Genomic DNA, 16,457 nt, shown 5'->3' on the forward strand with positions numbered 1-16,457 from the left:
GTCACCTGTTCTACTTTAGGGAACTTTTGTAATAGGCTTGGACAATTTGAAGGCAGTGTTAACGCAGATCATTTTAATGAAATCTTGTAATAATTGCGCATAAGGGCATGTTGTTCCATGTTTACAGTAAGCTGTTTTTATATATTGCAAAACTGTAGTTTTTCAATTGCAGTGCTGAATCTGAGTCTTTTATAAAGAATGTGTTGTTTACATGCTATTTGTAATATTTATTACCTTGTGAATTATGTGCAGAGTTGACAATAAAAATGTCCCCAACAACTTTTATACAACTGTCATTATTATGTAATAAGTACATTTAACATGACAATATAAAACACTTGACACATGCTGAACAACTGCCTCAATTATTGTTTCATTGAGAAACCTGATTTGCGGTACAGCACACGTCATCAGCAAGTAGCCTACAACTAGTATTAGTTTTTCTAGAAGGTTTATTGTGGTCTCCATGATATCATATACAAGCATCTCCAGTGGAAACAAGGTGAAATAACAAATTAACTTACCAACAGTTTGATACTATTTTGATAAAATGGTACAAACTCGCCTATAGAAGGACATCTCTGGTTTAGGACTACTGTGCAGTACGTACACGAGCAAACAAGCAATTTATGCACTGATATATTACTGTAAACGATACAGACCCGTAGCACATGTGCTGCGGCACCATTAACACTGAGATTCAAGACCTAGTTTGAGTGAACACCGTCCATTTCTTTGCAAGAACTGGCTAACCTCCTAGACAAGTGAGACAGTGTGAAGAGGGTATCTATCTACAATGACTGACTATGTGCATTGTGCAGCACGGGCATACTCAAAACAAAGCCTGTCCTCCCTTGTCCAGTGTCTGGTGGGCTCCATCGTAAGTCACTAGTAAATCTGGAAGTGGGCAGAGGTGGTTCCATCCTTCCAGCAGCGTAAGGTCTCGATGACCACAGAGCGACACAGGGGGCACGTTCGCTCACGGTCAAACCACAGGCACAGGCATTCCTCACAGAAGACATGCTACAGGGGGAGAGGGAGAGATAAACACATGGGGTTTAATTTCACAGACACTGTGGGTCGCTTTACCACAAGGAGTGAGCTTAATTGAGCTTATATTATTTATTTAGTTAGGTGTCAATAGTGAGAAACAAAGAGGATTTTCTTCTCGCTTTATTTTCTGCTTCTCAGTCTTAAAGCTATCACAGCCCCTGCATAAGAAATGAGGCTCGCTGCTGCACAGTAAGGGGTTAGTTAACGTGATATCTTGATGTATATGACTCATAGTTTAAACTAGATTGGTAAACATAATGGTAACGCTATGGTTTCAAATGTGCATCCTCACCTGACAGAGCAGAGCAATGGGGTCTCGGAAGTCAGCCTGACAAATGGCACACACGTCCCCTGCCTCGCTGCACTGCTGGCTGCTGGCTCTCACACCATAACTCTGTGGGACCGAGAGCATCAGGTTTGTATGTCGTCAGACAACTTACAGTGTGGCTATATTCTGATGCTGTGCATAAGCAGCTGTGCATAAGCAGTACCATACGATTTGCTTTCTAATAGTAGAAACTTGAGTGTATAGTACTAGTAAGCATGCTTCTGTACTGTAAATTAACAAACTGAAAGATGAAGGTTTAATCCTTAGGCTATAATAAATGCATAGTGGAATGGGTTAGAGAAAAGGCTCAAACCCCCCTTTTTTTTTTTTAAATATGTTTTTTGGGCATTCTGCTTTATTGGGTTAGAGACAGTAGAGATTAACAGGAAGGATGGGAGAGAGAGGAGGGGTGACATGCAATACATGTCGAGGGTCGGAATCGAACCAGGAACCTTGCGATTATGTGCTATGTGCATTAGTGTGCTATGCCACTAAGCGCCCCCCCAAACCCTTTTTATTGCAGAAAGTACTACAGAAGTGCATATTTTCTCACCTGAGAACTGCAGAGGATCACCATGGCCTTGCGTATGGCTGATATTCGCCCACAGATGTCAAACGACTGCAAGACAAGAACACCAGGGTACCTTTAACCTTTGACCTCTACTCTGGTGTGTGATCAGGCTAGCTACACCATATCTGCCTGTCGATCACATTCGACCTGTTATCAGTCTCCTTCTCATTTGTTAGTGAGAGCACACTCGTCACTGGGATCTTTTTATGCACACATACTATTTTGTATGCTCCATGACAGACCAAACCTCGTACAGGAGAGCAACGCGGTGTGCAGGCTTTTGCGCCAGCCAAGCACTGACACACCAGATCGAACCAATCAACTCATCATCAATAATCAGGTGTGTTAGTGTAAAACTGCAACAAAAGCCTGCAATTGCAGCATTCTCAATAATAATTAGGTTTTCATTGACTAACACCATGACGTATTAGTTCCTCTTGTTAGCTGCAATTGCAGGCTTTAGGCTTTTTGCAATTGCAGGCTTTAGGTTCTCTGCTCACACCCTTCTGAAGAGCTCTGACTCACTTTGCAACTTTTCTGATCAATGTTTATATACGTCACACACAGATGTCACGTACACATCGTTTTCCATTTCTGAATAAAACCATTCTCATTCTGAAACTATGTCAAGAGGTCACACACACTTCCCCCCCTCACACACACGCGCACACACACACAAACTTTGCGAGATTGAGTCATTACCTTACAGAGGCTGTATATGATGATGAGCATGGCTCCAAGGAAGTAGCTAGTAGACGGGTCCTCTCCCATGATGTACTTGTACCACAGCTGGATGGGCACCAAGGCCCGGAACAGCTGACTCAGCTCCTCTATCACCAGGTAGAACTTTCCCTGAACACAGAGACATGTTAATAAGACAGTTATAAGCCATTCATAATGCATATAGTACAGGTATTATTACTTTGTCTGCACAATGGCCATGCATCAAAAGGCTGTGGTTGTGGTGAGAAAGACTTTGGGGGTTTGTAGCACCAAATCGACTGTTGTATTATTTCTTTCAGAGTCAGAACAGATAAGACAGCGTCTAAGGCCTGTTTGCAAGCAGCACATTGTAGGAGCTTAAAGCAGCACGCTCCAGCCCAAACATGGCTGTCGTCCAGGGCTGTGCAGCTTCACAGCGGTACAGGCAATTTCCCCACACTGCAAGGGAAACTGGCAGCCTCTCTCTCCACCTGCTACCCACACAGCTTAGCCCTAGCGCCAACCTGCGGGGGCCAGCCAGCCTTCTTTAAGAGGCCACTCCTCACTCTCCAACGGATGCCTCAAGGGGGGGAAGGATAGCGGGTGAAACCAAGGCACTCTTCAAAAGAGTTCCTGTTGCTGCAGAGTATGCTAAGTGTGTGTGTGTGCGTGTGTGCGTGTGTGTGGTGTGTGTGGTGTGTGTGTGTGCGTGTGTGCGTGTGTGTGTGTGTGTGTGGTGTGTGTGTGTGTGTAGGGGGGTGGGTTACAAACAGAGGCCCAAACCGAGAAACCGATTCCCCTCGGCCCATGGCATCCACAGCTTGCATAATGACATCCTGGATATTACCTGACAGAGATTGATGACTGTGGATGAAGCCCCTTTAGCAGTGAGACGGGGGGCGGGAGACCTCCGCAAGCAGGCAATTCATCTTTCCCATTGTCTCTCCACTCTCTCACATCCAATCACACCCCCTTGATGTGTCAAACTTAAAACTGGAGTTCAGCCAACAACTTTGAGCAGCACCACAGTGGCAACTCCCTTCCTGGGACTTCCTGCTTGTTTTTTTCATTAATGCCGCTGACTTCTTGAACCCTCCAATCAGAACTGAACCAGCAGTTTGGGTGTGCTACTGTTATCTTATCCTCCCTCAGCTGCACTAAACATGTTCTCATTAAATTTGGCTCCAGGTGGATGTATACAGTTGCTATTAGAAAATGCATTACCCAGGAGTGGCAGTGCACTAACAGACCCTAAAATGAGCCAAGGAGTCAGGTAACCAAAAACAAAAACACAGCTAACTAAATCAAACACTTCACGACCCAAAAACTTAATGCAAAAGGAGTCTGATAAAGCTTAATGCAAAGGGGTCTGATATCTGGTGGCCTGTTGCGTGCTTGCATGCTTTAGTATAATAGCCTAGGTGTGCTGACTATGTGTGCCGCTCAGTGCTTATGTGAGATCATTAGTCAGTCCTCCACTAGATGCAGTAATGAAGTGGAATGGCTGACGCTGTGGCCATGACTTCACTGGTTGAATGTGGGCCACTTGGGCCTGGTTCAGGACATGGTTTGGGGCAGTAGGGAGATAGAGAGGTATAGCTAAGCGTGGTGGTGGGGCTGGTTGGTTTAGTTGTGTGGCCCGGGCTTCCCGAGCAGCTGAGGGAGGAGGGGGAGGGGAGAGAGCAGCAGTAATGGTCCAGCCCCAGGGAGGGATGACCTCACCACCCTGCACCCCCCCCCCACCCCCCCCCCCCCGCAGGGGGAGATGAGCTCAGTGGCAGCAGCCTCGCTCTCTGATTGGCCTGCTTGTCAGCGGAAAATAAAATCCAAATCGCACTCTGTGACCCCCAGGACAAGATCAAAAGCTTTATGCAAATAAACTAACACCAACACCTGTATACAGTGCCTTCGGAAAGTATTCAGACCCCTTCACTTTTTCCACATTTTGTTGTGTTATAGACTCAATTTAAAATGGATCAAATTAAAAGAATTTGCCATCAATCCACACACAATACCCCAGACTGACAAAGCGAAAACAGTTATTTAGAAATTTCAGTAAATGTATTCAAATTGAAAAACAGAAATACCTCATGTACATAAGTATTCAGACCTTTTGCTCTTAAAGTTAGCTAAAATGCAAAAATGTCATCAACAAATCACTCAATAAGTTGAATTGAGTCCATCTTAATGCAAGTATAATAGTTAATGTTATTTTGTAATTAATATCTTGGTTTTTATAGGGTCTCTGATTTGCATAGGAATCAATTACACACTGTGTGGATAAGGTTGTCACTACAAACTGAACAAATAGAGAAGAACAAAACTGCTCAGGAATGCGACCCTGAGGCCTGGGGAGACTTACAAAAATCTACAAAGTTGAATGGTGGAGAGGAAAAAGCACAGTCGATGGGACAACATCATCTCAGTCACTCAACAAAATTGGTCCAAAACCAATTGGCCAAAAAGAATCCCTTAATGGAAAATAATCATTACACAAGCACTAAGTTTGGTGCAAATGCAGCACAAGCACTGTTTTCGCTTTGTCATTATGGGGTACTGTGTGTGGATTGATGGCAAATTCTTTTAATTCAACCCATTTTAAATTAAGTCTATAACACAACAAAATGTGGAAAAAGTGAAGAGGTTTGAATACTTTCCAAAGGCATTGTATAAACACACACACACACACACACACACACACACACACACACACACACACACACACACACACACACACACACACACACCCCAGGATGAGTTAAACCTTAATGAATATTAAACACCAACACACTGTGATACACACTGTGACCTCCAGGACATGACCAAAGCCTTTATGAATATAAAACATAATACAGAGCTTATTCCTGCTCAAACAGTGTTACCTCACTAGATGCAGCATTGCACTCAAATATCTATTAATCCAAAGCACCGAGAACCAAGGAACAATATGTCCTAGATACTAGCAAGCAAGCGTCCATTACATAATTCCTCTCAAACATCACCAATGAACTTTAAAGAGTGAAGGGCTCTTACCCTGGATTTGAAAGCCAGGAGGATCTTGGGCAGAAACAGGATGAAGCATTTCAGGCCGATGGTGAAGTACTTGAGAACAAAATCAGTGATCCCCACAGCCCAGATCAAATCGAAGAAGTCAAAGCTGTTAATGTTGGGCTTAGCAAACATGAGGCTGTGGGGAAAAGAAACAGCACGTACTTCCTGTTAACTCACTATTAATTACAAAGGTGCACTGGTGGACCGAACAGAAGGTGAGAGGGACAGCTCAACATACATTCCATAAGAGGACAAAACCAAACGGGAGAAATGGTCAAATGATAAATACAAAATACTCACAGGACAACAGGTACATTGGGACAGACGCCTAAAGAAAATGAGCATGAAAATCATATCTTTAACACCACAGCAAAATGGAACTAAAAAAGCCACAAACGACAACATGAAGGTAAATGAAATAAGAAAATGTGAACAGAGGCAAACTGCTAACATTTAGGCCTAAATACAAGGTGATTGATAATGTAGGGTTAGAGTAATAATGCATTACATTAACAAGACAGAACATTAAATCAAGGCTACTCTATATTACCTGTTGTACAGCTCCTCAGCGCTGAATGTGTAGTAAAGGTATGCTATGTTCCCAGCCAGGAAGATCATCATCCACAGAGCTGCAAACACAGACCGCTCCTCCTGGTGTGTGGACAGACGGACAGACAGCATACATGCTTTCAGTGAAACGTATGAACGTATGTCTGCACTAACACTCAAATGATGTGCCCGAGAATTGACAACTGTGGACACCTTGAAATCGTATGTGACGGACTAAGGTCAGTGACTTTGTTAAAAACAATTGTTAAAACATGAGCATTGAGTTATGAAAAATCATTGAAGCGTGAGCATTACCCGTAATGACACCTGGTGCTTGAACGTTGAGTTCGCGAAGGCGAACGTGCTGGCCATCCCAACACACACAGCAATACCTAGCAGAGAGATGAAGAGTAACCATAATTTTTTTTAAACTGTTTTAATTTTTTACCGATTTGAATACGAAACAGAACCTCAATACATTAAAGATGCGGAGGCTGATGTGTGAATAGGAGTAATTCTTATCTCAAATTAGCCGTACCCAACTTGTGCTGAAAACACACTTTGGCCAGGAGTATCAGGATGAAGGGGAAGCCCCTCTGCAGCCAGGTGACCACGGCCTTGAGTTCAGACAGTGCTGGGGCCGGCGTGGAGGGGTCCTCTGAGGCCTCCTCCCGGCTCCCATGCCTCTCAGACACCGCAGCCGAGTGTAGCAGGGAGGTCCGGTGCTGGAGGGGCTGATTGAAGTGATGGTGGTGATGGTGGTGCTGAGGGGGCCTTGGGAGGTAGGGCCCACCCTCGGAGCGGTGCGGCCCCCCTTCCTCTCTGGACGAGGCGGTCATCTGGATGAAGACGTCCGGGGCCGAGCCCAGGACCAGGCCGGCTGCCTGGAAGGGTGTGGAGGAGACGGACCCCGAGGGAACACCCACCAGGCCAGAGAAGAGCTGCTGAGGGGAGGTGGGCGAGTCGGGCTTCAGGCAGTCGAACACACCGCCTTCGTCAAGGCTGCTCTCAGATCCCAGGGTTTGGCTACGGCTCCTGTGGAGCAATTTCAGGAGGGCAGATTCATACAGACAAGACAAGTCTTTGACGGTTTGAAGGCTCTGTTCTGTCTGTCTTGATTTTGTAGTATAGTAGTTTTTGTAGTTTGTAGTTTTGCCTGCCTTGGGTTTGGCTGCTTGAGCTACCATGTGTTCGTATGTTTTGTTAGCATTTTACATTCTCTTCAGAAATGTGTAAGAACACAATGGTGTGCAATCTCCCAAAACTGTTAATGAGTGAATGGTGACAGCAAAGCTCTCCTAAGACCCTCAGATACTAAGTAAGTTGTTATACAGTAGTATGCATCTGAAACTCTGAAACTGACATTGGCATGATGTGTTGCATCTTCTTGTTCCTATGAACATAGTATGATGAAAGATACTATATGCATGCATGCATGCAGATACTATCGGCATGTCTGTGTATCTGTGTGTGTGTGTGTGTGTGTGTGTGTGTGTGTGTGTGTGTGTGTGTGTGTGTGTGTGTGTGTGTGTGTGTACGTGTGTACTCAGACCTTTCAGAGGGCATGCCATCCGTGTTACTGCTGTGTCTCCTCTGCATGGCATCCAGTTCATCCTCATATGATTCAATACTGTGGATGCAGAGACAAAAATAGATGGCAATAGCAGTGGCTGCACACCTCTGCACAAAGCGGCAGGAGTAGTGGCGAACCAGCTAGCAACATATAACATCCATTTATAGCTCATTGTGCATGTTTCACGCATCGATTACATTATCCATATGACCAATAACATTTATTTATTTTTAAAAAACAGACATTGTTGGCCTCACCTGAATCATGACTTCGTTTTAGTGTGTTTATTCCCATTCCGTTGTCATTCTTCTGGTTTTGACAGCTGGCTCGAGGAAGATGTTTTTCCTGTGTGACGTCGGCGAAAACGTTCGTCGACCAATCAGAGCCTTGTATCCCACCATACCACATCCGTGTTTGGAAATGTGTTTTGATGAGGAGGAATGTCAGATTTCATGGGACAACACAACAGCTAACTTAAGTGTGTCTTCGAGATGTTCTCAGTCATTTATCAAGCCATCGCGATGTTCGAACTGCCAGCGGGAGATGTCTGGTAGAACTGTAGCTATTAATCTAGCTTGCATCATTTGAGCAACAGGAGCAGAAGGCAGTACAGTAGCTAGCTGCAGTACAGAGGCTGGCTAGCGTGCTTGTTCACACACAGGCTAGCTAACAAAGCAGTCTTTATGTGAGAGAAAAGGCCTCGATTAGTACATTTACCCTGTACACTACTGGCTAACTTGCTGATCAAGACATTCATCACTCTATCGGGAGCCTTTTTGCGCAGGTTTAGCCTTTACGTAGTACTAGTAAGGGAGACTAGCCTTGCTAGGTACCCAGCATAAAATGGGTTAGCTTTCATTGCATGTTGTGTTGACCAACGTTTGCTGGGCAGTGATCCAGCTAGCCAGCTATATATTGTAAGATTGTACTATTTGTTTAACAGCCAGACACCCAAGTTAAACGTCGTGTCTCGACTACACAAATTATTAAGCCAGCTAACCCATTAGCATTGCTGCAGTTGAATTCCTCTGGGACTGGGTGGTCACAGAGATCTCCCAATAAAGTCATTTCCATGGTTCTACGCCGATTACTAAGAAAGCGCTGGGTCCTGGGTGTAGTGTTTGGACTGTCATTAATCTACTTCCTAACCAGCACCCTGAAACAGGTATTTTAACTGTTTGGTCTCTATGGCATCTCTTTATGTCAAATCGAATCAGACTGTCATGATGTTGAGAGGCCATTCATTTGGCTCTCTGTCTGTGACATGAGCAGGAGGAGAGAACCATCCGTGATCGCAACCTGTTGGAGGCGAGGGACTCGGACCATCGCATCCCCTGGAAGGTCCGCTTCAACCTCGGCAACAGCAGCAGACAGATCACTCAGTGCAGAAATTCCGTTCAGGGCAAGACTCTACTCACAGATGAACTGGGTGAGTGATGTCAATCACTTATAATAATAAATTAATGATAATACATTTATTTATGGAGCACATTTTCGTACAGAGACTGCAGCTCAAAGTGCTGTACATAAAAATCAAAGAAACAGTCGTACAAAAAAGTGAAAGAGGAAAACAGTAAATAAACAGCAGCAGCCTACATGCTAACATGATACAAGCAATGGTAATAGATAATTAAAGCACTATTCAAATAAAACCCAAACAATACAGACCAATAGTGAAATAGAAAGCCGTCTCTCTCTCTGTCTTTTACATTCAAACACACACACACACACACACACACACACACACACACACACACACACACACACACACAGGTCACAGAGGGCAATAAAAGAGAGGATGAATGTGTATCTTAGTCAAATAACAGGTCTGGTTTTGTGGTGGGAGTTTGCCATAAACAATAGTACATGCTAGGATACAGTGTCATCAAGATAACAGTACAGCATATGATAGACAGTGTGTGTGGAACGGGGGATGTGGAACTTGGTGCCGGGTTTGGCTCTTGGAGCTGGGGACTCTTGGGTTGGTGCTGGGTTGTACAGCCTTAATCCTATGGTCCTCTCTGTGACACTGTCAAAAGATATTCTGAAACATCATAACTGTATAACAAGAAGCTGATGTGAATGTCTCTACAGGCTATGTGTGTGAGAGGAAAGATCTGCTTGTGAACGGCTGCTGTAATGTCAACGCTCCGAGCTCCAGACAGTACTTCTGCAAGAGCTGTCTGGCCAATGGCTGCTGCAACATCTATGAGTACTGTGTGTCCTGTTGCCTCCAGCCTGACAAGGTATCAGAGTCGAGACCCTCTGTCTCTGCATTTACATTTCACATTCATGGCATTTAGCAGATGCCTTTATCCAAAGCGGCTTCCTCTTCCTTCGTTGCATGAACTTACAGCTTTACTTCTTTATATCTCTCACGTCTCTGTTGCTCTTCTTCAGCAACCTCTTCTGGAGCGCTTCCTGAACCGAGCTGCGGAGGGCTTCCAGAACCTCTTCACCGCAGTGGAGGACCACTTTGAGCTGTGCCTGGCCAAGTGTCGGACTTCCTCACAAGTAAGTTGCGGCAGGAAACTTGCAAGCTCACAAGTTCAGAGTCTCAAATCTATCTCAGGGTATGATCAATCTCTCACCCCAAACCTGCAGAGACAGCGTTTTCAGAAATGTGCTTATACAGTTATTATCAACCTTTTGCAATGAGTATATAAAATCCTCTCTTTGTTCAGTGAGTAGGCCTAGTAATGTTTAATGTGTGCCCCCTTTGTTTGCTTCTGCAGAGTGTCCAGCATGAAAATACCTACAGAAATCCACAAGCGAAGTATTGCTATGGAGAGAGTCCGCCTGAACTCCTGCCTATATGATTGTTTGATCCTCTGGGACTGGCGAGACTCAAAAGACACTAACGGTCCAATCAGAGGCCAAGAAGAGATGCACCTTGATACACCTTGAGAAGACTTGCTGCCCCCCATCTTGGTGTCCAGATACAGGCTCCTGACGGTCTCAACGCTACAGTGACTAGAGATGGGAGTCTCCGAGAACTTTATCCTAATTAACCTCACAATGGACAAATATGTGATTGAATATATACACTTCATAAGTGCACCGAACGCTTCATAACTTCATCAGTGATGATCTTCAGGTCTCATAATAACAGTAGCTCATCAGTTGGGATTTGCTTTGTGCCATTCCATCATAATGTAAAAGGTTTCATTTCAAGCCTGACATACTAAGGGATAATAATTATCGTAGTTTAATCCTTGTCGTTTGCTTTTTTAAAACTACAAAGAACGTGTCATAATATTTGTATGTGGTGCATGCATTGCATATTGGTCAGCTATTTAATAAAGTGACTGTGAAATGAATTGGTTCACAATTTATGCTGCATCTCTCAGACCTCCTTGGATAACGATCATCGTTTTAATAAATATTTTTTAAAGAAATTGTTCACTTGTCTTTCTTTTTTCCTACCCTGTGATGCAAACCTGCATTTTGGATGCTAGTTTAGAAGAGGTATGTTTCAATTGAATGTGATGCTGTAAAATCTCAATATCTGGTTGTGAAGATGATAGCATCACATATTTTTTACAGGAGTCTGGTGTTTCATTTAGACAAATACAGCTAAGTTATAAAGAGTCTTTCTGTTATAAGTTATAAGGAGTCTGTGTCTGCCTCATTCTCATTGTGACACTGCCTCTTTCTCATTGTGACATGAGTTTGACAGCGTTATTATGCTCTGTCCACCAGCTGCCCATGTATTACAAACTAGAACAGTGATTGGAGTCTAAACAGCTACTCTCTGCAGATGATTCCGCTCAGTGCTTCGTTCGGCCCCAGGCTTCTGCAGAGCATTCACATGGGAAACATGGCCAGAGCTAAACAATTAATCATTCTGATAGCTGAGAAAACTAAATCTGTGTTGTAATTAAAAAATATATCAAGGTCCCTCGTAATTTTCAGCCATGGCAATTTGATTAATTACTGTCACTTGGGGACGGTGTATATTACACTAGCCATGCAAACTGTTTGATTTAGCAGCGCCAATAGCATGGCAAGAGCAACATGCGCAGTACTAAAATGAAATAAATAAATACAATGTTAGGAAACAAGTTGATTTTCTTTATATAAAAAAGTACTCACAATAGAAAATATTCAGTACATCTGCATATAAAGTATATCATTTCAAATAACAAGTGCATTATCAAAATCAACTTCGAAAATATCAAATAGATGTATGCCTACATATACTATGCCCTTTTATTCTAACAAAATATACACTTGACTTAGAGAAAATACTTAGAGAGAATTAATATTTGTTTATTTCAAATAGAATAGAATAGCCTAAAGTACTGATAAGCCCTAGACTAAATATTCAATTAAATATATTTATATTCAACATATTGAAATAATCACATTGTTTCATTTCATTCACTTTTCCACATCAGTAGGTTCACAAACATAGCAATGAACAGCACAGAACATTCACCTTCCCAGAGTGATCCCACAGACAGTCTCTCCACAGCTGCCTTGTGACAGACGAGACTGTCCTCCAACCACACGTTTCAAACAGGGATTGGATGATGCGGTGGTTTTTTTGGAGTAACCACAGATTCCAACCAATCAAGGAATATTTTGGAATCCCTCAGCAATGTATGGCTCCACTGCTTCCTCTCAAAGGTGTGCCGGGGCATCTTGGGGTGGTCCGGCCACGGAGAGCAGTCTCCTCCCAGTGTTCTCTTCACACACGGCAAGAGGAGGGTCTTCACAATGGTAATGGTGTCACTGAGCGTCTTGTGCAGCTTTGTGTCATCAGGGTTCAAATCATCACATTGGTCCACCAGGACTTTCTCCAGGGCCTCGAACATGAAGTGCAGCCCACATTGAGCCCTGCCCCCTGGGGAAGAGGAGTTCTCGGGGACCTTAAGCTCTGGGAACCCCGGAGGCCAAAGTGCAATGTCATTTCCATTCACTGCATCCTGAGAAAAAACAGACATCAGTCAATATGAATTGATGTGATAGAAATGTGCAGTAAATTCCTTTTCTTATCTCATCATGGACTGAATCTTTGAAGTAATGGGGGCGATCAATAATCCACAAACAACCTCTGAGCTGGCTGAGGGAATGTTTCTGAAAGATGTCAGGAGTTCTGTCACTTTTACCCTGTTTCACCCTAATCAGGAAAAACTCTGGGCCCTGGTTATATCAGAGATTCTCTGGTAATAGTCTTTAACTAAGGCCTAGTTTTACTTGGTCAGATCATAGGTTTTGTATCAAGTCAGTGTTGGAGTATAATGAGATCCAACAAGGAAATAATAGAATAGGATTCACTGATAGGAAGGAATAGACATGCATGTATGACAGCGCAACTATAGCATTACAGTATGTCATAAGCAAACATGCAACCACCAACTACAGGCTATTGGATAACAGAGGGATACAGCCACTGTACTGTACTCACAAGGCTGGTCAAGCTGTTCTCGACAGAGTGCTTAGTGTGGGCTGTCAGTTCTTTAGCCTTGCACCTCTTGACCTGATGTTTCGGTTGAACAGGGAGAGCATCCAGACCGAGCACCACCACACATACGCACAGGGCTTTCAATAATCCTGGAAAAGAAAAGAGACGTTGATGCGTTATTACAGCAGTGTTTTACAATTGAAAGTTATTAAGGTCATAGGATGTCTTGTAAAAGAGGTAATCTTTGTGGAATTTGAAATCCAATGAAATATATGTAATATACTCTATATGTTGCTGTAATATTGTTTACAACAAAGTACATTTGGATTTGAGTGAGGAACCCTGTCTCTAGACTAAGTCAATTAATTTAATCTTGTTTAACTCAGTGTGTTGCTGTTAGTTGTCGCTATTCTGCAAAAAAAATAAAATAATAATGTCCTTGATGTAAGTCGCTTTGGATAAAAGCGTCTGCTAAATGTAAAGAATGTAAATGTAATGTAAAAATGTTTGCAACAAAGGATAGCTGGAGACACACATGTTGAATAATTACCTGCTGTTGACTTCATATTGAAAAAGTTCCTAAAACCAAGACAACTGTTTCATATTCACACTGCTTAGTAATAAAGTGAAAAAACCACGGATATGACGAACTTTCATATCTTGCAATCCACCAAAAAATCAATCAAGATGGGTTTCCTTAAAGGGACTTTTTATGCTCTCCTGTGACAAACATAAGGTTATTTTGCTTGGCTGATGTTTGAGCTGTTTTGCTATATAGGTATTTAATTTTCATGAAAAGCTTGAATTGCTTTACTGTAGCAAGTGTAAATGTTAGTGATGCAATGTCCATATTATAGCTGTCACTGAAGCTTAAGAGGTGTACAGTAGTGAGGTTTGTAAAGAGAAACAGTAATCAGCCCATCCTTCATGGCCTGTTGTGTACAATTGTACTGTACCTTGTATTGATTTCAGCACTTACTATATGTGTAAAGCAATATACATGCAACAAAATCATTTCATTTCATGTAAACATCTCTGAGACATTTGCCATTAAATGATCCATCCATGAGCTCATTTATTTAACATGCTGGATTCCCTTTAGTTATCACACACATACCTACTGTAGGCGTAGGCGTCTTTACGCATAAGACAAGTCAGTTTTCTAGGTGGCCTGTTGCTGTTACCCTAACTGGTATATACTGTATCAGAATGAAGAGAGAGGGGAGAAGGGGAAACAGATTAAGTACATATCCTGCTTGGGCAGATCATGTGTAGTGATCATGTTAAGTAGAAACAACATTGAACATCGTAGCTTGTTTTTGTTTTGTGAGTGTATGGTAGGCCATAATGATATGCATAGCTTTACAAACAAATCCAAGCAAATAAACAAACATAAACAAGTAAATTAAGAGTCATAGATGCATATGATTATCAAAAGTTGTATTTATTGGGTGTATTGTTGATACAAGAAAAGATCCAGTTTTGGTGCCTCTTTGCTTGACATACTATAGCTTAGCGACCAAAGGTGCCCAGACTGGACACACACAAACCCAATGTACTGGTGAATTCAACCCTCCATGGCATCATAACCAAACTAACTGACAGACATAACCAAACTAACTGTGTCAGTCTGTTATCTGTGATGATACACAGTGGACGTCATGAGATGAGAGTGATTACAAAGTCTGTCTCTGAAGCTTCTTGAGCATCCTGCTTCCTGACACACTAACCACAGCCCTCAACGCCCCAGTGAGACATGGAAGGACTGTTTGGACCTGTGATACATTGACCAACAGCAGTTAACACACACAGAAAATGGCTGGGCTATCAGTGACAATAGCTTAAAAGAGCAGAGGACAGTACAAGTGAGATCCTTACAGTCAAAACTATTTATTTTATGTAACAACAATGTTATGGACTATTGGGATAATAAATTATAATGAAAACGGAATACATTTTGATAAATACTGTACATACATCCAACTTCAAAGATTCTTTACAAACGGTATGAATATGTGTCCCTGATTAATTCATAATTTGCCTGAATACATAACAATAAATAGAAATGTAACATGAATAAATATCCTGGAATATAATATCCCATGAGAGCCCAAACCCTGCTTCTTAACCCTCTTTAAGCTTATTACACACATCTTGCTTCTGGAGGTCTTCAAGTTGCATCCTAACCTGCCAGGACAACTCCTTGTGCCTGGCCAGGACAGCCAAGCCATACAGCTTCTTCTGGTAGTCCCCATCCCAGGTTACCTCTGGTATGGTCTCCTCAATGGGCGGGGTTTGGTACAGGACTTTTAGAAGTTTCTTTGTTTGTGTAGAGAGGTGGTCGAGATGGACCTGAGCAGCATTCATGTCCGAGGCCCCTGACAGGTCATGGTTGTGCCCCGCTACTTTACAGATGTGCCATTGGAAGAGTCTGGTTCCTGTGTAGATGCTCTGTAGCCTCTCCTGAGGTGTGGATCCTGTGATGGTCACCTCAGGGACTCCCGTTACATCAGGGTCATCTGATTCGAAGCCATGCGTATCCATCTGGGAACAGGGAAAGCAGGGGAACTCAAGCCAATTAATTGAATGTCACATTATGCAGTTTGTGAAGTTTAGAGCAGTGACCAACGCTCAAGTGTTTTGCTAGGGATCAGTTATTGTTTGGGACACACCCTGAGCACTGGTAGGTATTTTTAGCAACACTACAGTGAGTGTTTGAAATGCTGTCATATACATATCCATGTAATGTCATTTGAACAGTCATCATTCTAAACTCATCAGACCTTCACCAGAACAGGTCCGTCCCACCCATACATGATGACCACAGTCACATTTGCATGAGCCGGTAGTCTACAGTCATCTCTGACCAGTGAGCAGAGAGATGGGGTTCGAACAGTGGTCACAGATTGAAGTTTGTCCCCATACTTACATAATCTTTCAGGAGTTTCTGGGCTTCATGGCACGTCAATGACGACAGCTTTATGGCTGTTTCTAACGACTGTGTACATTTGAACCAAGTGCTAGGGTAGGGTGCTGCATGTGTGGTCCCCATTGCTATGACTAGGAGAACAGAGAGCAAACCTGGGGAGGAGTATGGTTATTTTAATGGAAGAGATAAAGCTAGGCTATATTTTAAGAATATGACAACATACAACCAGTGCATTAACCCATGCAGAGCAATAAAGATCAGCACCAAATGACACAGCACATGATACACTGT

The 16,457-nt window shown here is 42.9% G+C and overlaps 2 protein-coding genes across 4 annotated transcripts; one reads left to right on the forward strand and one right to left on the reverse strand.

Annotated features, from left to right (window-relative positions):
• Window positions 1–276: 276 nt before the first annotated feature.
• rnft2 (ring finger protein, transmembrane 2) lies at window positions 277–8,165 on the reverse strand. 2 transcript variants are annotated; one of them, XM_083674138.1, is made up of 10 exons: window positions 8,085–8,165; window positions 7,807–7,884; window positions 6,793–7,289; window positions 6,570–6,646; window positions 6,256–6,356; window positions 6,006–6,033; window positions 2,655–2,804; window positions 1,935–2,000; window positions 1,346–1,447; window positions 277–1,023 (listed from the first exon to the last, which is right to left on the reverse strand). In XM_083674138.1, exons 2-10 carry the CDS (start codon window positions 7,851–7,853, stop codon window positions 889–891), a joined length of 1,203 nt encoding a protein of 400 aa, XP_083530264.1. In that variant the 5' UTR covers window positions 7,854–7,884; window positions 8,085–8,165; the 3' UTR covers window positions 277–888. The 2 variants fall into 2 exon arrangements, with proteins under 2 accessions (XP_083530264.1, XP_083530263.1); XM_083674137.1 differs by lacking the exons at window positions 7,807–7,884; window positions 8,085–8,165 and having other exon boundaries at window positions 6,793–7,564.
• A 110-nt stretch (window positions 8,166–8,275) lies between these two features.
• On the forward strand, window positions 8,276–11,226 carry spring1 (SREBF pathway regulator in golgi 1). 2 transcript variants are annotated; one of them, XM_083673771.1, is made up of 5 exons: window positions 8,276–8,992; window positions 9,097–9,256; window positions 9,922–10,073; window positions 10,228–10,341; window positions 10,563–11,226. In XM_083673771.1, the coding sequence occupies exons 1-5, from the start codon at window positions 8,900–8,902 to the stop codon at window positions 10,644–10,646; spliced, it is 603 nt and encodes a 200-aa protein (XP_083529897.1). In that variant the 5' UTR covers window positions 8,276–8,899; the 3' UTR covers window positions 10,647–11,226. The 2 variants fall into 2 exon arrangements, with proteins under 2 accessions (XP_083529897.1, XP_083529898.1); XM_083673772.1 differs by having other exon boundaries at window positions 9,100–9,256.
• Window positions 11,227–16,457: the final 5,231 nt, after the last annotated feature.

This window comes from Argentina silus (genome assembly GCF_951799395.1).
Source record: "Argentina silus genome assembly, chromosome: 7".
Classification (NCBI taxonomy): domain Eukaryota; kingdom Metazoa; phylum Chordata; class Actinopteri; order Argentiniformes; family Argentinidae; genus Argentina; species Argentina silus.

Coding starts and splice junctions, on each gene's coding strand:
- rnft2 (XM_083674137.1), bottom strand. CDS start 7,441: ATGGTAGCTCAAGCAGCCAAACCCAAGGCAGGCAAAACTACAAACTAC. Junction 6,647..6,792: donor GTGTTTTCAGCACAAGTTGG/GTACGGCTAATT, acceptor TCTCTCTGCTAG/GTATTGCTGTGTGTGTTGGG. Junction 1,024..1,345: donor CCATTGCTCTGCTCTGTCAG/GTGAGGATGCAC, acceptor CTCCCCCTGTAG/CATGTCTTCTGTGAGGAATG.
- spring1 (XM_083673771.1), top strand. CDS start 8,900: ATGGTTCTACGCCGATTACTAAGAAAGCGCTGGGTCCTGGGTGTAGTG. Junction 10,074..10,227: donor GTTGCCTCCAGCCTGACAAG/GTATCAGAGTCG, acceptor GCTCTTCTTCAG/CAACCTCTTCTGGAGCGCTT. Junction 10,342..10,562: donor AGTGTCGGACTTCCTCACAA/GTAAGTTGCGGC, acceptor TTGCTTCTGCAG/AGTGTCCAGCATGAAAATAC.